General features: G+C 53.1%; 3 protein-coding genes and 2 pseudogenes across 5 annotated transcripts in view; all 5 read left to right on the forward strand.

Annotated features, from left to right (window-relative positions):
* LOC307067905 (RAD52 motif-containing protein 1-like) overlaps window positions 1-21003 on the forward strand; it is a gene marked incomplete at both ends in the record, with an annotated part of 261539 nt that overhangs the window by 31113 nt on the left and 209423 nt on the right. The window lies entirely within an intron of this gene.
* Window positions 3375-5187, forward strand: LOC307068470 (acetylcholine receptor subunit beta-like; the record flags this gene model as incomplete). Its single annotated transcript, XM_079726345.1, has 4 exons — window positions 3375-3590; window positions 4085-4266; window positions 4606-4768; window positions 5074-5187. The coding sequence occupies 4 exons, from the start codon at window positions 3375-3377 to the stop codon at window positions 5185-5187; spliced, it is 675 nt and encodes a 224-aa protein (XP_079582471.1).
* LOC307067392 (uncharacterized protein SPEM2-like) lies at window positions 6502-9475 on the forward strand (annotated as a pseudogene). The gene is made up of 4 exons: window positions 6502-6649; window positions 6992-8260; window positions 9046-9130; window positions 9455-9475. The product of its transcript is annotated as an uncharacterized protein SPEM2-like (transcript).
* LOC307067393 (acetylcholine receptor subunit beta-like) lies at window positions 9487-16715 on the forward strand (the record flags this gene model as incomplete). The annotated part of the gene is made up of 5 exons (XM_079724868.1): window positions 9487-9712; window positions 14895-15118; window positions 15613-15794; window positions 16134-16296; window positions 16602-16715. The coding sequence occupies 5 exons, from the start codon at window positions 9487-9489 to the stop codon at window positions 16713-16715; spliced, it is 909 nt and encodes a 302-aa protein (XP_079580994.1).
* On the forward strand, window positions 18030-21003 carry LOC307067394 (uncharacterized protein SPEM2-like; annotated as a pseudogene). Its single transcript has 4 exons — window positions 18030-18177; window positions 18520-19788; window positions 20574-20658; window positions 20983-21003. The product of its transcript is annotated as an uncharacterized protein SPEM2-like (transcript).

The raw sequence follows: 21003 nt of genomic DNA on the forward strand, positions 1-21003 counted from the left end.
CCAGGAGTCTGATCTCCATAAGAGCCCAGGTCTTGTGCAAACCGCTCACCTCCATAAGGGCTCAAGCCTTACCCGAGACTCCAGAGACTACAAGAATCCAGGCCTGACCCAAGATTCTGGAGTCTGCAGGAGCCAAGGCCTTACTCAAGATTCTGACCTCCATACGAATCCTGGACTTACCCAAGATGCTGGAATTTACAGGAGCTCAGAACATACCCATGACCCTAACTTCCACAAAGACTCAGGAATTAATCGAGATCCTGGCCCCCATAAGAGTCCAGCCCTTACTCAAGACTCTGGCTTATCCAAGAGACGAGGCCTCCATAACAACTCAGGCCTCCACAAGAACCCTCTAGGAACTGACTCTGTCCAAGTTTGGGGCCCACGTCAGACCCAAAAGTCATTTATATCTGAGACAGTTCCTCGAAAGGAGGATGCAGGGCAGCACATACCATGGACTTCTGTCCCAGCCAGTCACAACTCCTGCTCTGCCAAGGCTCAGGGGCCCTACAATGACCTGCTAACCTCCTCGCAGCGAACAGGCAGCCAAGCCTGGGTGTACCACCCGATACCGTTCCCCCAGCCTGCCAGAACTATGGCCAGATGTCTACACCTCCCAAAACCAGCAGGCACCCGGCTAGGGCATGTGGTCTTTGATTCCCGCCAGAGACAGCAGACAGGGACAAGTGCGAAGCTCTCTCTAGGGCGTGTGGTCTTTGACGCCCGCCAGAGACAGCAGACAGGGACAAGTGCGAAGCTCTCTCTAGGGCGTGTGGTCTTTGACGCCCGCCAGAGACAGCAGACGGGGACAAGTGAGAAGCTCTCTCTAGGGCGTGTGGTCTTTGACGCCCGCCAGAGACAGCAGACAGGGACAAGTGTGAAGCTCTCTCTAGGGCGTGTGGTCTTTGATGCCCGCCAGAGACAGCAGACAGGGACAAGTGCTAAGCTCTGTCTCCCAGGCGCCTTCATAGGGCGACATCCAACTGCCGGAGTCCAGCTCCAGCGAGTCAAGGGATACCCGAGGGATAGATAGCGTCGGCGAAGGAAATAAATCTATTACACTTCTTAAAGTATCAGCATTGCATGTTTCTCTCTCTTCTTTATTGTTTACAATCACAGGTTTATATATTGTAGTTGATTACATTACCAGGTATGTGACCAAACAATCTTAGCACAATCAAACCTCAAAATGTTCTATAAAGATTTTTTTTTAAAATATGCCCTAGTTTCTAGATGTCCTATTAAAATATTTCCCAAGTTCCCATTAATCACAGGTTATTTCTTAGTAACCAAGCCAAGCAGTTATATGATTATTTTAATTGTAAAAGTTGAAGCTACTTGTTCCTATTTCTCTTCTTGCATGGGCAACCTTTTACAATGGTTCCACGAAAATATTTACAATGTACCCTGCATGCCCTTTCTCGTTGTTTCCTTCAACTGAGACAGTGCTTTCTCCCTATCCTAGCAACTAATTCTGCTCTAGGCATTTGCTTTTCTATAATTAATCTTCCTTTATAATAGAACCATAAATTTCCTATGTCATCAGGAACTCCAGCCCATGGCCATAACTCCATACTAGAGGGTGTTTTTCATAAAAATATCCCTTTAGTTCCAGGCTCTTAATTCTTTACCCATTTCCCCGGGTCTTTAGTGGGTACTTCCCATTCTGTGGTAGTTTCAGGAGGGGGAGTCCTAGAGGAATTTTTCTTTCACGTGGAGCAACATCCCCCCAAAATTGCCCCTATATTTAAATTTATTATCATAAAACATAACAACAGAGCTGTAGTCCACCTTCCTGGCACGGCGCTGCCTTGCAGTTTCGCCTTCCGTTGCTTCATGACTTTGTCATGGTGCAATGGCTCCAGGATGGCTTCCAACATCCAACAACTCACCGGAGACCATCAAGGAGTGGGGATATCAGTGTGTGGTGAGAAACATAGAAAAAGAGGGGACAGGTAAGCATGAGGAATAAAGAGACAAGAGAAGTGTTCTGTGGACTTTGGAGGACATCCAACCCAGCCCCATCCCACAGGGCCTGATGAGGACCGAAACTATCCCTGCTTTCCCTCCATCGCTCTCTAGCTAAATCCGTTATCCCCAAGGCCCTAGAGCTGCACTGTCAATTACAGTAGCCACTAGCCAAAGGCCTATTAGAATGTAAATTACTTAAAATTAAGGAAAATTAATTCTATTAAAAATTAAGTTAAAAAGTTAAAACTTCTCTTCCTCAGGGAAGAGAATTTCCCTGACATCCAATTCTGTTCCCTGGCAGTCCAGTTGTTGGGACGTGGCGCTTTCACTGATGTGGCGGTGGTTCAATCCCTGGTCAGGGAATTCAGACCCCGCAAGCTTCATGGCTTGGCCAGAAAAAAAAAAAAGAAATTCTCTTCCTCAGTGCCATGATCTTCTAAGTGCTCAGTAGCCACATGGAGCTAGTGGCTACCGCATTGGACGGCACAGATTTAGAACATTTCCATCATCATGAAAAATGCTATTGGAGAGCAGTGCTTTAGAGCTTAGAGCAATTTTCCTTTCCCTGTCACCCACCCCCAGCATCTTAAAGCTCCCCCAGAGCGCAGAGAACTTAGTTCTTTTTAGGGTGGCTCAGAAGCCACCCTCTGGGGAGGAGGTAAGATGTAGGGATGGGCACCCAATGCCTGATTTCCCCAGCCTGTGAGAAAGAGCCCAGGCTTCAGTTTTCCTCATCTGGTCTCTTGGGTCACGACCAGATGTATGCAAACTTGCCTCCCCCATTCTGGGCTGTGTTTGGGGCTCTTGATCTGATTTACATTTTAATGGGATCAATGTGGCTGCTCTGTTGAGAACAGTCAGCAGGGGGGGCAAAGGATGAAGCAAAGAGGAGGCCTTTGTAATAACTCAGATCTGAGGTAATGGTGGCTTGTACCAGGATGGTAGTGGTAGATGGGATAGGTCATCAGTTTCAGGATATATGTTGAAGGTAGAGCCAATAGGGTTTGGTATGGATTGGATATGGGATGAGAGAGAGGAGAGCTGAGAATGACTCCAAGGGATTTGGCCTGAGCCACAGGAAAGATCGAGTTGTCATTTATGACCTGAGGAAGACTGTGTGGGGAGTCGGTGGTGAGGGAATTAAGTTTTGGACATGTTAAGTTCGAGATGTCTATTGGACACCCAAATGGAGAGGTTAAGTAGGCAGGTGGATACAAGTGTGGAATTTAGGGGAATCAGTCCAGGTTGGAGGTATAAATGTAGGAGTTATTTGCATGCAGTTGGCCCTTCCAAAAGCCTGTCCTTGAGTGGGCTGGAAACACGGTCACTGATTATGCCAGGGAGATTGCTTTCTGGCAAAGCCTAATCCTTCCGCCTTCCCCTCTGTCCCCCAAGTAGAGCAGATGGGGCTCTCGATCTTTGCCCTGCTGACCCTTACTGTGTTCCTGCTGCTGCTGGCAGACAAAGTGCCTGAGACCTCCCTGTCTGTCCCCGTCATTATCAAATACCTCATGTTTACCATGGTCCTCGTCACCTTCTCAGTCATCCTTAACATCGTAGTCCTCAACCTGCACCATCGCTCACCCCACACCCACCAAATGCCCCTTTGGGTCCGTCAGGTAAGAAGATCTCCTCTCCAACCTGTGTTAACTCTCAATCCCAGTATTTGGCTTTTTGTCCAGGTATCGCTCCTCACTCCCACCAACTTTCAACCTTCCCTTTCACAGACCTGAGGGAGAACTACAACTCCTGGTAGAGTGTCAAAGTGCCAAGGTCTTTGGGTGTTGAAATGTTGCCCAATTAATTTTATCTTCCCATCATTAACATTGCGTAGATCCCAGACTCTCTTCATCAATACTGCCCATCGTGGGTCCCAAGGAAGCATTCTCAGGGTTAGGTACTATCAGGGTGGAAGCCCTCAGAACTTTTCTTTCCAGTCAGGATGCCTCCTAACCCCCTTAAGGACTCTTGGGCTGTGTAGTTGCATTTCATCTGTGGGATGCATACACGCATGCGCAGGAATGGGCACGTGCCGTGGGGGTGGTTGGCGGCTTCCCTTCTGGTCTGAAAGCATAAGAGCCCCCTCCAACACGCCTCTTCTTCTACTCTGCAGATCTTTATCCACAAACTCCCTCCGTATCTGGGTCTGAAGAGACCCAAACCTGAGAGAGACCAGATACCGGAGCCACCTCCTATACCTCTCAGGGATTCTCCAGGAAGTGGCTGGGGTCGGGGAACAGATGAATATTTCATCCGCAAGCCACCACATGATTTTCTCTTCCCCAAACCCAACAGGTAGTATCTACTCCCCATGGCCCACGTAGAAGGGAGAGGGCGAACTACAGTTCCCAGAAGACTGTGCGGAGGCAGGCGTCCTAAGCTCTCAGAGGATGTCGTGGTTGAGCATCATGGGAGTTGTAGTCCCCCTTCTGTTGCCCACTGTGCGGGGAGGTGGAAACTAAAGCGTAAGGGAATAGGAGGAATTGCGGAAGGCTAGAGAGGTCGCCGCTGTTGAAGAGAACCTGAAGGGCTCTCTCACGTTTGGAAACCTGGATGGGCGTTGGAGGAGGGAGTTGGGGCGGGGCCTAGAGCACCCACGCAGGCCGTCTTTGTGCCCCTGTCGTGGCCAAACAGACTCGCCTCTTCCACGTTCCAGCCTGAACTGTCTGCCCCGGACCTGCGGCCATTTATCGATGGTCCAAGCCGGGCTGTGTGCCTGCCTCCCGACCTACGGGAGGTCGTTTCTTCAATCAGCTACACCGCTCAACAGCTGCGGGAACAGGAGGACCACGAAGCTGTGACTCCAAAGAGGGTGGGCTAAGGCAAGGCCTGGGTGGCCTTGGCTCCACCGGCAAACTTAGGCTCCGCCCCCAGAACTCGATTTTTTTTTCTGATTGGAAGTTTGCCTCACTTGGTCCCGCCCCCTGGCTTCCCACTTGTTCTTTACTCACATCCGTCGCCCGCAGTTTCGCTCTCTGCTATTCTGCGGTCCCGCCCTTGTCTCAAAGCTGTGGTATTAGGACCTGGGTGCGGTACAGGGCCTTGAGGCCGCCTTCCCTGGTTGTCTGGAGCCCAGGAACAGTTTAATCTTCCTACCCCCAGTTGAAGGAGGACTGGCAGTTTGTGGCCATGGTGGTGGACCGCCTCTTCCTGTGGACCCTCGTCATCTTTCTGGACGCCACGTACCACTTGCCCCCTCCCGACCCCTTTCCTTGAGGACGAGAGGGCCGAGACCGAGGTCCTCGGCCACTTGAATTGAGAGTTTGATAGTACTCTCAAGTCCTATCCCTTTCTGCATCTTAACTCCTTCACTAGGAGTCCAATCCTCTCCTCGTTTCGTTTCTAGGGAGGAAGCCCAAGTGGGACTGGGCAGCAGGGGGCCTTGGGCCCACCTGACATGCACTATCCGCTTATTTACTCTTTGGCTTCTTGAAGAAGCCCCGTTGGATATTCACATCTAGGTTGGCAATGAATGGAACAAAGAACAAGAACTAGATTGTAAGCCTTCTGAGGGCAGGAACTATGGCTGTTCACTGTAATATCCCCAGCACCTAGCACAGATCCTAACCTATACAGCCGGTACCTCTGATTGAATGAATAGGGAAATTATTTTTTCTGTAAAGAAATACACTAAGTAATAGTGCTTATGTTGGCATGTTGGGACTAGTGGTCGTTTTTTCTTTGTTTTGACCTTTCTGTACTTTATTGTATTTTGTAATATGTATTATCTTTAGGATAAGAAAAGGTTCTTTCTAAAAGGATGCATTTGTAATGAGGATAAAAAAGCACACTGTAAAAACCTCAAGTTCCAGCTGTGATGCTCAAACTTTGGACAAGCTACTAAACTGCTCTGTGCCTCAGTTTCTCCATCTGTAAAATGAAGCGAATAATAGTATCTGCTGCCTAGTCTGAGGATCATATGAGAAGATGAGAACAAAAGCATTATACAGTATACATCAGAGGTTACAAACTGGTGTGTTTTGTGTGGCCCATGTTGTTGGCCAGCAGAGTTTAAAAGTTGAATTGGTTTGCTACTTTTAAAATGTGGCTATTTCACAGAGCAATTTGGATTTCTGGCTTCTCTTGAAACTTTTAAAGAACTGCAGGCTAGTTCTAAGAAGCTCAACAGGCTACGTAAGTGGTCCTAATGTCTTGAACAATGAAATGGAGGAAATCCTATATGCATGATCCAGTCACTATGAAGACTGTCTCTCATCTGTAGCAACCCTGCTTGCAAATCAAGTTAAGCAAGGCCCCATGGAGACAGAAGGACAGACTGAACTCTGGGGACTAGGCTCCATGTAGTGGGAGCCGAGGGCAGAGACGGCCACCTAAAGGACCAGCTGAGTGGATGAAAGATTGGACAACTCCGCATTGTGACTCCCTGCAATGGGCCTCATTATGACCATGCTCCCTCACCTGTTGGTGGGTGTCCCCAGGTCCTGGCATGAGTGCAGTGTGGGTCAGGGCCGGTGGGGTTGAGGGGGGTGGGGCGTCCCACGGCTCAGGCGGCCCTAGGACCCGCCCACCATGGAACACCAGCTCTGGTATGACAACCTGGGGTGCTGCCATCAATACCAAGAAAGTACCCAGAATGCGGAGGACTTCCTAATCCTGTTGCTGGGCCTTGTCATTCTTGTCAGCTTTGGGATCAGCATGGCAACTATGGTCAGCGATGGTTGGGGATCACCAATAGGGGTTAAGATGGCTGAGGGTGGGAACCAGCTGCAGCCTGCACCTCCGTCTGCAGGAACGGTCTTGGCTGGGAGTGGTGGTGAGGGTAGAGAGCCTGGCCTTCATTTTCACCCACCCCACCTCACCCCACACCAGATATGGCATGGGCTCCAGAATGCCTTAGACAAGACCATGTATTGTATTATTCAGAAAAGTAACTATAGAAGACAGCTAGGGGGCACCCCGCCTCGCCAGTCCCAGGGCCCTAGAAACCCAGGCTCCCAGGTTCCCATCCCTGAAATCTTCTGACAGTTGCCCTGCCCTCACGGACTCTCGCCTCCCACAGATGAAATCTCACAGGCTTGTGAAAGTTCCTCCAAACATCCTCCAGCCAAGGCCCAAGACATCCACATCCACTGCACCCTGGACCCTGTGGAAGTGAGAATGGCCCGGCCCACTTGCTACTCCTCGTCCTCCTACCACCATCTCCGCAACCGTAGCCGCAGCTGCAGCCGCCACCCCTGAAGCCACCAGGGGAGGCCCAAGAATTTAGAAAATTCCCCTCCAGCTGCTCAGGCTTCCGTAGGCCGCATCGCCTCCACGGGATGTCACAGCTGCCTCCGATGCCCCCCTTTAACTGGGAGGACCCGGACTCCTACCTGGAGGAGGAGGACCAACTTTCCTTCCCACAACCCAAGTACCCGTGGGGTTGCTGGGGAGGGCTCTACCGGCAGATGGGTCTGCCCTCCAACGTGGGCCTCTGGGGTCGACAGGGTGGGATCCTGGCCATCCAGCCACCAGCCTGTCTCTACCTGTCGCCCGAGCTGCACCGCATGTCCAAGCGTGTGGAGGCCAAGTCTGAGCTAGGGCTGCAGTCCTTCGGGGCCCCTTGCTCGCCATCCCGCATCTGGGGCAATGTGGATGCTGACCAGTGGACCTCGTCTCCATCACTTACCCGACGGCTGCCCCCTAAGAGCTCGTGGGTCCCTGGGGTCACAGAACTTACCCCTCAGGGGGCCATCTCCCATATGACTCCTGGGATCAGCGGCGGCGTGGTCTGGAGGGTTCTGAGCCTCCATCAGCTCTGGTGCCTCAGAGCTACAGGCCCGAAGCATGGCAGCGCAACTCCCCACCGGCCCACGGACGGAGCCTCCACAGCTGTGCTCACAGCCAGCCCAACCACAGCCCGCACCACTCCACGGGACACTTGAACTACTCCCGGGATCCCCACGAGGTGCGGCGCTGGGCGGCCGAATGGGCAGAGATGCTGCCTGTGCGGCACCCTCTGGCCGCCTCCGCCTCCCTCACGGTGCTGGCCGAGGCCTCTACCAGTGGGCCTCGGATCCCAGCTCAGCGCTGCTCCTCCACCCCTCCCAGACTCTGCCCGACATCCAGGCTACCGAACGCCCTCCACCCACGCCCACCTTCATGCCACTCAGCCGGAACCCAGGGGGAAATGCCAACTACCAGGTGTATGACAGCCTGGAGTTGAAGCGGCAAGTGCAGGAAGCCAAGCGCGGGCCAACTCGCTGCTACCTTCCACCTCGGCCTCGAGGCCCTCTCTGCACGGAAGCCAGACTGGGAAAATGAACTGGCCAGCAGCTAATGGGGGCGGGTGGGGAGCGGCAGGGCATGGAGAGAGGAATAAAGAGCGCCATGGTCCAGAAAACATTGGCGGTCTGTGGCTTGGAAGCGCCACTCCTTCTGCCAGCTTGGGTCCCTGCCTTTGGCTTCCTGCAATAAGAAGCCAGTGTCCCCTTCTGGGCCTGAGGGTCCCGTTGGTTTAGTGGCCACAGTCCTGCCAGCAGGCCCCTCCTGGTCTGATACCATGCACTAAGTAGATCTGCAGCTGCAGTCTCCAAACCACTGGTCTCTTGGCACCTCCTCTGTGTCTCAGCTGTCCCTGTCCCCAAAGAGCCTCATACAAGAAGCTGCTTCCAAACTGGGAGGTTCCACATCTGGGCAGGTCCAGCTCCACAGCCAGTGAAGGGCATGAAGAAGGCTGAGGCTCTGGACTCCAGCCAGGCCTTCCTCAGGGCTCTGAGGCCAAGGTCTTTCTAGTCTCAGGAGGGGCCAAGAGATGGAACGTGACATTTGAACAAGTGAGTCAGTGGGCGGTGAGCGAATGTTTGACAGCTCGAGGGGAGGTGTGCCGGCCTCCGGGCCCTGTTTGGCTGTCCAGGCTCAGCTTACCTCACCCGGGGAACCATGGAATGCCACGCCTGGCCCTCCTTTTCATCCCCCTCCCTCACTGTGACGCCACCACCTGCCCCATTATGACCCAGTCTGTCTCCCAGTCTATATATATGGAGGCCAGCGGACTCAGGCAGTCCTGGGACCCCCGGCCATGGCTGAGCAAACCCATTACCTAGCCGAGGCATGCTCTGGCACCACACCCAGGAAATGCCAAGACCTAGGAGACTCAATTCTTCTGATCCTGGTCAGCATCATCTTGCTCAATGTGTGGATGAACGTGGTGAATCTGGTGAGGGCAGGATCTGGGCAGTGTGGTTGGGGGAGTCCTGGGGTCTAGAAGGGGCTGAGATGGGATGGCTGCTGTAGTGTGGCCGAACAAGGGTTGGATTTCAGGGCTCACCCTGATCCCAAACTCCACGCTCCCTTGCTTCCCTCAGCTCTGGATGCATCTGAAGAGATTCTTGCGGGCAGGTTTCAACCATATTTTCCCCAAAGGTAAGTGGGCGCCAGTGTGGGCTCAGGGGATGTGGGCCTGTCCCCTTTCTTCTATCCCTGCCTTGATTCTCAGCCCCTCAAGAACCCAGGCCCTGTCCCATCTCGCCTTTCCCTGCAGACAAGCAAGCCAGCTGTGTAGGCAGTCATCGCATGCGCTGCTCCGTGGATCCCAAGAAGCTGCGTTCAAGAGTTTCTCCCCGCTTCCGCCATCGCCCGAGCTTCCTGCACAGGCACCCAAACCACCTTGAATCCCGGATACCAGAAACAGATGATGAGACGGCTTCTAAGTGCTGCTGGACGCCGCCTCAGTGTGGACGGGCTCGGGCTTCCACGGAGGCTCCACGGGGACTGTGGAAGGAGGGGGTAGTGGGAGCTGGTGAGGCCCCTCCGTTCACAGCCTTAAAGTCCCAAGCCACCTTTAACTCCAGGTGAGAGACATCTTCCAAGCTCCGCAGGAGAAGCAAGGTGGACGTGGTTCCACTCTGCCTGCCCCAAGAGAGCAAGACTAAGACCCCAGACTATGACTCAGCCCAGGCCCCAGCCCGGGCCCAGACCTGCCCCCCAGTTCAGCTCCCTGCACATTCTCCTGCCAAGGCCCAGACCTTCTCCTACAAGCACCCCTCTGTGCACGCCCCACCTCAGGCCCAGACTTGCTCCACATTCCACCTCCCTGAGCACACTACCCCCCAGGCCCAGACCCCCTCACCAGCCCTCAACCCTGAGCACAGCCCTTCCCAGGTCCATGGCCCGGAGCATACCTCAGCCCATACCCCAGCCCAGGCCCAAGCCCAGGCCCCCTCACATGCCTCAGCCCAATTCCTGGGCCACACTTCTCTCTGCACCCTGACCCATGCTCATCTGACCTATACCCATGCCAACACTCTGGTCCCTCCCCCAACTTCTGCCCCTGCTACTACTCCTGCCCTAGCCCCTACACCAGCCCCTGTCCCGATCTCTGCCACAACCTCTGTCCCAGCACTGGTCATGGCCCTGACGACCACTCCAGTCCCTTCCACCACCCGTACCCCCATCCTAGATTCTATTCTCTCTACCTTGTCTACCTTCGACCAAGGCCTCTCCTCTGGCCATGTGGTCTACTATGCCCGCAGCATGAAGCAGAACTTATTCCATGTGTGTCCCCCTCAGAACTCTGGGTACTCCAGAAATGACTTGGGTACCCTCTCCAGGCCCCAAGAGGGGCATGGTCTGGTGAGCTCTGGTACAGCTGAGCAAACACTGAAGCAATGTAGTGGGGACAGTGCCAAGCCCTCCACAGGGTCCATACTGGGTTACGTGGAGTTGGGGAATATGGAATGGAAGATCCCAAATGATGCCAAAGACAAATTTGTACAGTCCAAGACCTTCGCTCACCGTAGCTCCCATCCTTGCCAGTCTGAGAAGAGAAACACGGATCCCCAGACTCCAGTCTACCCCAAATTCCAGGTGTACTCCAAGGATGCTGCACCTTCTCAACCTTGCTTCCATTCTCCGACCAGTGCCCAGAGCTCACCATGCACCATGCCTCCACCATGCACTCTTTCTCTGCCTCTTGTTTTCCCAGATCCTTTGTCCTTCATCAACACAGCAACCACCAGAAGCCCTCCACCTTAATACAAACCCCCACCTTTCCCCCAACCTCCAAGTCTCCTCAGTCTGTCCTCTCTCCCCAGGGCCCCATCCCTCCCCAGTTATCCACCACTTCCCAAACCCCAAACCAGCCCCAACCCCCAGAACTTCATGAGAGTCTAGGTCTCAACCAATGCTCTGTCCTCCAAAGGACCCCAGGCCTTACCGGAGACACAGGCCTCCCCAAGAACCCAGGCCTTGCTCAAGATCCAGGCCTCCACGAACTTCGAGGCCTTACCGCAGACCCTTACCTCTGCAAGAATCCAAGCCTTTCCCAAGACTCTGACCTTCAGAAGAATCCAGTCATTACCCAAGATTCTTGGCCACAGAAGAGTCCATGCCATGCCCAAGACTCTGCAGTCAACAAGAGCTCAGTCCTTTGCCAGGAGTCTGATCTCCATAAGAGCCCAGGTCTTGTGCAAACCGCTCGCCTCCATAAGGGCTCAAGCCTTACCCGAGACTCCGGAGACTACAAGAATCCAGGCCTGACCCAAGATTCTGGAGTCTGCAGGAGCCAAGGCCTTACTCAAGATTCTGACCTCCATACGAATCCTGGACTTACCCAAGATGCTGGAATTTACAGGAGCTCAGAACATACCCATGACCCTAACTTCCACAAAGACTCAGGAATTAATCGAGATCCTGGCCCCCATAAGAGTCCAGCCCTTACTCAAGACTCTGGCTTATCCAAGAGACGAGGCCTCCATAACAACTCAGGCCTCCACAAGAACCCTCTAGGAACTGACTCTGTCCAAGTTTGGGGCCCACGTCAGACCCAAAATTCATTTATATCTGAGACAGTTCCTCGAAAGGAGGATGCAGGGCAGCACATACCATGGACTTCTGTCCCAGCCAGTCACAACTCCTGCTCTGCCAAGGCTCAGGGGCCCTACAATGACCTGCTAACCTCCTCGCAGCGAACAGGCAGCCAAGCCTGGGTGTACCACCCGATACCGTTCCCCCAGCCTGCCAGAACTATGGCCAGATGTCTACACCTCCCAAAACCAGCAGGCACCTGGCTAGGGCGTGTGGTCTTTGACGCCCGCCAGAGACAGCAGACAGGGACAAGTGCGAAGCTCTCTCTAGGGCGTGTGGTCTTTGATGCCCGCCAGAGACAGCAGACAGGGACAAGTGCGAAGCTCTCTCTAGGGCGTGTGGTCTTTGACGCCCGCCAGAGACAGCAGACAGGGACAACTGCGAAGCTCTCTCTAGGGCATGTGGTCTTTGACGCCCGCCAGAGACAGCAGACAGGGACAAGTGCGAAGCTCTCTCTAGGGCGTGTGGTCTTTGATGCCCGCCAGAGACAGCAGACAGGGACAAGTGCGAAGCTCTCTCTAGGGCGTGTGGTCTTTGACGCCCGCCAGAGACAGCAGACAGGGACAAGTGCGAAGCTCTCTAGGGCGTGTGGTCTTTGGTGCCCGCCAGAGACAGCAGACGGACAAGTGCGAAGCTCTCTCTAGGGCGTGTGGTCTTTGACGCCCGCCAAAGACAGCAGACAGGGACAAGTGCGAAGCTCTGTCTCCCAGGCGCCTTCATAGGGCGACATCCAACTGCCGGAGTCCAGCTCCAGCGAGTCAAGGGATACCCGAGGGATAGATAGCGTCGGCGAAGGAAATAAATCTATTACACTTCTTAAAGTATCAGCATTGCATGTTTCTCTCTCTTCTTTATTGTTTACAATCACAGGTTTATATATTGTAGTTGATTACATTACCAGGTATGTGACCAAACAATCTTAGCACAATCAAACCTCAAAATGTTCTCTAAAGATTTTTTTTTTAAATATGCCCTAGTTTCTAGATGTCCTATTAAAATATTTCCCAAGTTCCCATTAATCACAGGTTATTTCTTAGTAACCAAGCCAAGCAGTTATATGATTATTTTAATTGTAAAAGTTGAAGCTACTTGTTCCTATTTCTCTTCTTGCATGGGCAACCTTTTACAATGGTTCCACGAAAATATTTACAATGTACCCTGCATGCCCTTTCTCGTTGTTTCCTTCAACTGAGACAGTGCTTTCTCCCTATCCTAGCAACTAATTCTGCTCTAGGCATTTGCTTTTCTATAATTAATCTTCCTTTATAATAGAACCATAAATTTCCTATGTCATCAGGAACTCCAGCCCATGGCCATAACTCCATACTAGAGGGTGTTTTTCATAAAAATATCCCTTTAGTTCCAGGCTCTTAATTCTTTACCCATTTCCCCGGGTCTTTAGTGGGTACTTCCCATTCTGTGGTAGTTTCAGGAGGGGGAGTCCTAGAGGAATTTTTCTTTCACGTGGAGCAACATCCCCCCAAAATTGCCCCTATATTTAAATTTATTATCATAAAACATAACAACAGAGCTGTAGTCCACCTTCCTGGCACGGCGCTGCCTTGCAGTTTCGCCTTCCGTTGCTTCATGACTTTGTCATGGTGCAATGGCTCCAGGATGGCTTCCAACATCCAACAACTCACCGGAGACCATCAAGGAGTGGGGATATCAGTGTGTGGTGAGAAACATAGAAAAAGAGGGGACAGGTAAGCATGAGGAATAAAGAGACAAGAGAAGTGTTCTGTGGACTTTGGAGGACATCCAACCCAGCCCCATCCCACAGGGCCTGATGAGGACTGAAACTATCCCTGCTTTCCCTCCATCGCTCTCTAGCTAAATCCGTTATCCCCAAGGCCCTAGAGCTGCACTGTCAATTACAGTAGCCACTAGCCAAAGGCCTATTAGAATGTAAATTACTTAAAATTAAGGAAAATTAATTCTATTAAAAATTAAGTTAAAAAGCTAAAACTTCTCTTCCTCAGGGAACAGAATTTCCCTGACATCCAATTCTGTTCCCTGGCAGTCCAGTTGTTGGGACGTGGCGCTTTCACTGATGTGGCGGTGGTTCAATCCCTGGTCAGGGAATTCAGACCCCGCAAGCTTCATGGCTTGGCCAGAAAAAAAAAAAGAAATTCTCTTCCTCAGTGCCATGATCTTCTAAGTGCTCAGTAGCCACATGGAGCTAGTGGCTACCGCATTGGATGGCATAGATTTAGAACATTTCCATCATCATGAAAAATGCTATTGGAGAGCAGTGCTTTAGAGCTTAGAGCAATTTTCCTTTCCCTGTCACCCACCCCCAGCATCTTAAAGCTCCCCCAGAGCGCAGAGAACTTAGTTCTTTTTAGGGTGGCTCAGAAGCCACCCTCTGGGGAGGAGGTAAGATGTAGGGATGGACACCCAATGCCTGATTTCCCCAGCCTGTGAGAAAGAGCCCAGGCTTCAGTTTTCCTCATCTGGTCTCTTGGGTCACGACCAGATGTATGCAAACTTGCCTCCCCCATTCTGGGCTGTGTTTGGGGCTCTTGATCTGATTTACATTTTAATGGGATCAATGTGGCTGCTCTGTTGAGAACAGTCAGCAGGGGGGGCAAAGGATGAAGCAAAGAGGAGGCCTTTGTAATAACTCAGATCTGAGGTAATGGTGGCTTGTACCAGGATGGTAGTGGTAGATGGGATAGGTCATCAGTTTCAGGATATATGTTGAAGGTAGAGCCAATAGGGTTTGGTATGGATTGGATATGGGATGAGAGAGAGGAGAGCTGAGAATGACTCCAAGGGATTTGGCCTGAGCCACAGGAAAGATCGAGTTGTCATTTATGACCTGAGGAAGACTGTGTGGGGAGTCGGTGGTGAGGGAATTAAGCTTTGGACATGTTAAGTTCGAGATGTCTATTGGACACCCAAATGGAGAGGTTAAGTAGGCAGGTGGATACAAGTGTGGAATTTAGGGGAATCAGTCCAGGTTGGAGGTATAAATGTAGGAGTTATTTGCATGCAGTTGGCCCTTCCAAAAGCCTGTCCTTGAGTGGGCTGGAAACACGGTCACTGATTATGCCAGGGAGATTGCTTTCTGGCAAAGCCTAATCCTTCCGCCTTCCCCTCTGTCCCCCAAGTAGAGCAGATGGGGCTCTCGATCTTTGCCCTGCTGACCCTTACTGTGTTCCTGCTGCTGCTGGCAGACAAAGTGCCTGAGACCTCCCTGTCTGTCCCCGTCATTATCAAATACCTCATGTTTACCATGGTCCTCGTCACCTTCTCAGTCATCCTTAACATCGTAGTCCTCAACCTGCACCATCGCTCACCCCACACCCACCAAATGCCCCTTTGGGTCCGTCAGGTAAGAAGATCTCCTCTCCAACCTGTGTTAACTCTCAATCCCAGTATTTGGCTTTTTGTCCAGGTATCGCTCCTCACTCCCACCAACTTTCAACCTTCCCTTTCACAGACCTGAGGGAGAACTACAACTCCTGGTAGAGTGTCAAAGTGCCAAGGTCTTTGGGTGTTGAAATGTTGCCCAATTAATTTTATCTTCCCATCATTAACATTGCGTAGATCCCAGACTCTCTTCATCAATACTGCCCATCGTGGGTCCCAAGGAAGCATTCTCAGGGTTAGGTACTATCAGGGTGGAAGCCCTCAGAACTTTTCTTTCCAGTCAGGATGCCTCCTAACCCCCTTAAGGACTCTTGGGCTGTGTAGTTGCATTTCATCTGTGGGATGCATACACGCATGCGCAGGAATGGGCACGTGCCGTGGGGGTGGTTGGCGGCTTCCCTTCTGGTCTGAAAGCATAAGAGCCCCCTCCAACACGCCTCTTCTTCTACTCTGCAGATCTTTATCCACAAACTCCCTCCGTATCTGGGTCTGAAGAGACCCAAACCTGAGAGAGACCAGATACCGGAGCCACCTCCTATACCTCTCAGGGATTCTCCAGGAAGTGGCTGGGGTCGGGGAACAGATGAATATTTCATCCGCAAGCCACCACATGATTTTCTCTTCCCCAAACCCAACAGGTAGTATCTACTCCCCATGGCCCACGTAGAAGGGAGAGGGCGAACTACAGTTCCCAGAAGACTGTGCGGAGGCAGGCGTCCTAAGCTCTCAGAGGATGTCGTGGTTGAGCATCATGGGAGTTGTAGTCCCCCTTCTGTTGCCCACTGTGCGGGGAGGTGGAAACTAAAGCGTAAGGGAATAGGAGGAATTGCGGAAGGCTAGAGAGGTCGCCGCTGTTGAAGAGAACCTGAAGGGCTCTCTCACGTTTGGAAACCTGGATGGGCGTTGGAGGAGGGAGTTGGGGCGGGGCCTAGAGCACCCACGCAGGCCGTCTTTGTGCCCCGGTCGTGGCCAAACAGACTCGCCTCTTCCACGTTCCAGCCTGAACTGTCTGCCCCGGACCTGCGGCCATTTATCGATGGTCCAAGCCGGGCTGTGTGTCTGCCTCCCGACCTACGGGAGGTCGTTTCTTCAATCAGCTACACCGCTCAACAGCTGCGGGAACAGGAGGACCACGAAGCTGTGACTCCAAAGAGGGTGGGCTAAGGCAAGGCCTGGGTGGCCTTGGCTCCAACGGCAAACTTAGGCTCCGCCCCCAGAACTCGATTTTTTTTTCTGATTGGAAGTTTGCCTCACTTGGTCCCGCCCCCTGGCTTCCCACTTGTTCTTTACTCACATCCGTCGCCCGCAGTTTCGCTCTCTGCTATTCTGCGGTCCCGCCCTTGTCTCAAAGCTGTGGTATTAGGACCTGGGTGCGGTACAGGGCCTTGAGGCCGCCTTCCCTGGTTGTCTGGAGCCCAGGAACAGTTTAATCTTCCTACCCCCAGTTGAAGGAGGACTGGCAGTTTGTGGCCATGGTGGTGGACCGCCTCTTCCTGTGGACCCTCGTCATCTTTCTGGACGCCACGTACCACTTGCCCCCTCCCGACCCCTTTCCTTGAGGACGAGAGGGCCGAGACCGAGGTCCTCGGCCACTTGAATTGAGAGTTTGATAGTACTCTCAAGTCCTATCCCTTTCTGCATCTTAACTCCTTCACTAGGAGTCCAATCCTCTCCTCGTTTCGTTTCTAGGGAGGAAGCCCAAGTGGGACTGGGCAGCAGGGGGCCTTGGGCCCACCTGACATGCACTATCCGCTTATTTACTCTTTGGCTTCTTGAAGAAGCCCCGTTGGATATTCACATCTAGGTTGGCAATGAATGGAACAAAGAACAAGAACTAGATTGTAAGCCTTCTGAGGGCAGGAACTATGGCTGTTCACTGTAATATCCCCAGCACCTAGCACAGATCCTAACCTATACAGCCGGTACCTCTGATTGAATGAATAGGGAAATTATTTTTTCTGTAAAGAAATACACTAAGTAATAGTGCTTATGTTGGCATGTTGGGACTAGTGGTCGTTTTTTCTTTGTTTTGACCTTTCTGTACTTTATTGTATTTTGTAATATGTATTATCTTTAGGATAAGAAAAGGTTCTTTCTAAAAGGATGCATTTGTAATGAGGATAAAAAAGCACACTGTAAAAACCTCAAGTTCCAGCTGTGATGCTCAAACTTTGGACAAGCTACTAAACTGCTCTGTGCCTCAGTTTCTCCATCTGTAAAATGAAGCGAATAATAGTATCTGCTGCCTAGTCTGAGGATCATATGAGAAGATGAGAACAAAAGCATTATACAGTATACATCAGAGGTTACAAACTGGTGTGTTTTGTGTGGCCCATGTTGTTGGCCAGCAGAGTTTAAAAGTTGAATTGGTTTGCTACTTTTAAAATGTGGCTATTTCACAGAGCAATTTGGATTTCTGGCTTCTCTTGAAACTTTTAAAGAACTGCAGGCTAGTTCTAAGAAGCTCAACAGGCTACGTAAGTGGTCCTAATGTCTTGAACAATGAAATGGAGGAAATCCTATATGCATGATCCAGTCACTATGAAGACTGTCTCTCATCTGTAGCAACCCTGCTTGCAAATCAAGTTAAGCAAGGCCCCATGGAGACAGAAGGACAGACTGAACTCTGGGGACTAGGCTCCATGTAGTGGGAGCCGAGGGCAGAGACGGCCACCTAAAGGACCAGCTGAGTGGATGAAAGATTGGACAACTCCGCATTGTGACTCCCTGCAATGGGCCTCATTATGACCATGCTCCCTCACCTGTTGGTGGGTGTCCCCAGGTCCTGGCATGAGTGCAGTGTGGGTCAGGGCCGGTGGGGTTGAGGGGGGTGGGGCGTCCCACGGCTCAGGCGGCCCTAGGACCCGCCCACCATGGAACACCAGCTCTGGTATGACAACCTGGGGTGCTGCCATCAATACCAAGAAAGTACCCAGAATGCGGAGGACTTCCTAATCCTGTTGCTGGGCCTTGTCATTCTTGTCAGCTTTGGGATCAGCATGGCAACTATGGTCAGCGATGGTTGGGGATCACCAATAGGGGTTAAGATGGCTGAGGGTGGGAACCAGCTGCAGCCTGCACCTCCGTCTGCAGGAACGGTCTTGGCTGGGAGTGGTGGTGAGGGTAGAGAGCCTGGCCTTCATTTTCACCCACCCCACCTCACCCCACACCAGATATGGCATGGGCTCCAGAATGCCTTAGACAAGACCATGTATTGTATTATTCAGAAAAGTAACTATAGAAGACAGCTAGGGGGCACCCCGCCTCGCCAGTCCCAGGGCCCTAGAAACCCAGGCTCCCAGGTTCCCAACCCTGAAATCTTCTGACAGTTGCCCTGCCCTCACGGACTCTCGCCTCCCACAGATGAAATCTCACAGGCTTGTGAAAGTTCCTCCAAACATCCTCCAGCCAAGGCCCAAGACATCCACATCCACTGCACCCTGGACCCTGTGGAAGTGAGAATGGCCCGGCCCACTTGCTACTCCTCGTCCTCCTACCACCATCTCCGCAACCGTAGCCGCAGCTGCAGCCGCCACCCCTGAAGCCACCAGGGGAGGCCCAAGAATTTAGAAAATTCCCCTCCAGCTGCTCAGGCTTCCGTAGGCCGCATCGCCTCCACGGGATGTCACAGCTGCCTCCGATGCCCCCCTTTAACTGGGAGGACCCGGACTCCTACCTGGAGGAGGAGGACCAACTTTCCTTCCCACAACCCAAGTACCCGTGGGGTTGCTGGGGAGGGCTCTACCGGCAGATGGGTCTGCCCTCCAACGTGGGCCTCTGGGGTCGACAGGGTGGGATCCTGGCCATCCAGCCACCAGCCTGTCTCTACCTGTCGCCCGAGCTGCACCGCATGTCCAAGCGTGTGGAGGCCAAGTCTGAGCTAGGGCTGCAGTCCTTCGGGGCCCCTTGCTCGCCATCCCGCATCTGGGGCAATGTGGATGCTGACCAGTGGACCTCGTCTCCATCACTTACCCGACGGCTGCCCCCTAAGAGCTCGTGGGTCCCTGGGGTCACAGAACTTACCCCTCAGGGGGCCATCTCCCATATGACTCCTGGGATCAGCGGCGGCGTGGTCTGGAGGGTTCTGAGCCTCCATCAGCTCTGGTGCCTCAGAGCTACAGGCCCGAAGCATGGCAGCGCAACTCCCCACCGGCCCACGGACGGAGCCTCCACAGCTGTGCTCACAGCCAGCCCAACCACAGCCCGCACCACTCCACGGGACACTTGAACTACTCCCGGGATCCCCACGAGGTGCGGCGCTGGGCGGCCGAATGGGCAGAGATGCTGCCTGTGCGGCACCCTCTGGCCGCCTCCGCCTCCCTCACGGTGCTGGCCGAGGCCTCTACCAGTGGGCCTCGGATCCCAGCTCAGCGCTGCTCCTCCACCCCTCCCAGACTCTGCCCGACATCCAGGCTACCGAACGCCCTCCACCCACGCCCACCTTCATGCCACTCAGCCGGAACCCAGGGGGAAATGCCAACTACCAGGTGTATGACAGCCTGGAGTTGAAGCGGCAAGTGCAGGAAGCCAAGCACGGGCCAACTCGCTGCTACCTTCCACCTCGGCCTCGAGGCCCTCTCTGCACGGAAGCCAGACTGGGAAAATGAACTGGCCAGCAGCTAATGGGGGCGGGTGGGGAGCGGAAGGGCATGGAGAGAGGAATAAAGAGCGCCATGGTCCAGAAAACATTGGCGGTCTGTGGCTTGGAAGCGCCACTCCTTCTGCCAGCTTGGGTCCCTGCCTTTGGCTTCCTGCAATAAGAAGCCAGTGTCCCCTTCTGGGCCTGAGGGTCCCGTTGGTTTAGTGGCCACAGTCCTGCCAGCAGGCCCCTCCTGGTCTGATACCATGCACTAAGTAGATCTGCAGCTGCAGTCTCCAAACCACTGGTCTCTTGGCACCTCCTCTGTGTCTCAGCTGTCCCTGTCCCCAAAGAGCCTCATACAAGAAGCTGCTTCCAAACTGGGAGGTTCCACATCTGGGCAGGTCCAGCTCCACAGCCAGTGAAGGGCATGAAGAAGGCTGAGGCTCTGGACTCCAGCCAGGCCTTCCTCAGGGCTCTGAGGCCAAGGTCTTTCTAGTCTCAGGAGGGGCCAAGAGATGGAACGTGACATTTGAACAAGTGAGTCAGTGGGCGGTGAGCGAATGTTTGACAGCTCGAGGGGAGGTGTGCCGGCCTCCGGGCCCTGTTTGGCTGTCCAGGCTCAGCTTACCTCACCCGGGGAACCATGGAATGCCACGCCTGGCCCTCCTTTTCATCCCCCTCCCTCACTGTGACGCCACCACCTGCCCCATTATGACCCAGTCTGTCTCCCAGTCTATATATATGGAGGCCAGCGGACTCAGGCAGTCCTGGGACCCCCGGCCATGGCTGAGCAAACCCATTACCTAGCCGAGGCGTGCTCTGGCACCACACCCAGGAAATGCCAAGACCTAGGAGACTCAATTCTTCTGATCCTGGTCAGCATCATCTTGCTCAATGTGTGGATGAACGTGGTGAATCTGGTGAGGGCAGGATCTGGGCAGTGTGGTTGGGGGAGTCCTGGGGTCTAGAAGGGGCTGAGATGGGATGGCTGCTGTAGTGTGGCCGAACAAGGGTTGGATTTCAGGGCTCACCCTGATCCCAAACTCCACGCTCCCTTGCTTCCCTCAGCTCTGGATGCATCTGAAGAGATTCTTGCGGGCAGGTTTCAACCATATTTTCCCCAAAGGTAAGTGGGCGCCAGTGTGGGCTCAGGGGATGTGGGCCTGTCCCCTTTCTTCTATCCCTGCCTTGATTCTCAGCCCCTCAAGAACCCAGGCCCTGTCCCATCTCGCCTTTCCCTGCAGACAAGCAAGCCAGCTGTGTAG

The sequence above is a fragment of the Hyperoodon ampullatus genome (genome assembly GCF_949752795.1).
Source record: "Hyperoodon ampullatus genome assembly, chromosome: 19".
Lineage (NCBI taxonomy): Eukaryota > Metazoa > Chordata > Mammalia > Artiodactyla > Ziphiidae > Hyperoodon > Hyperoodon ampullatus.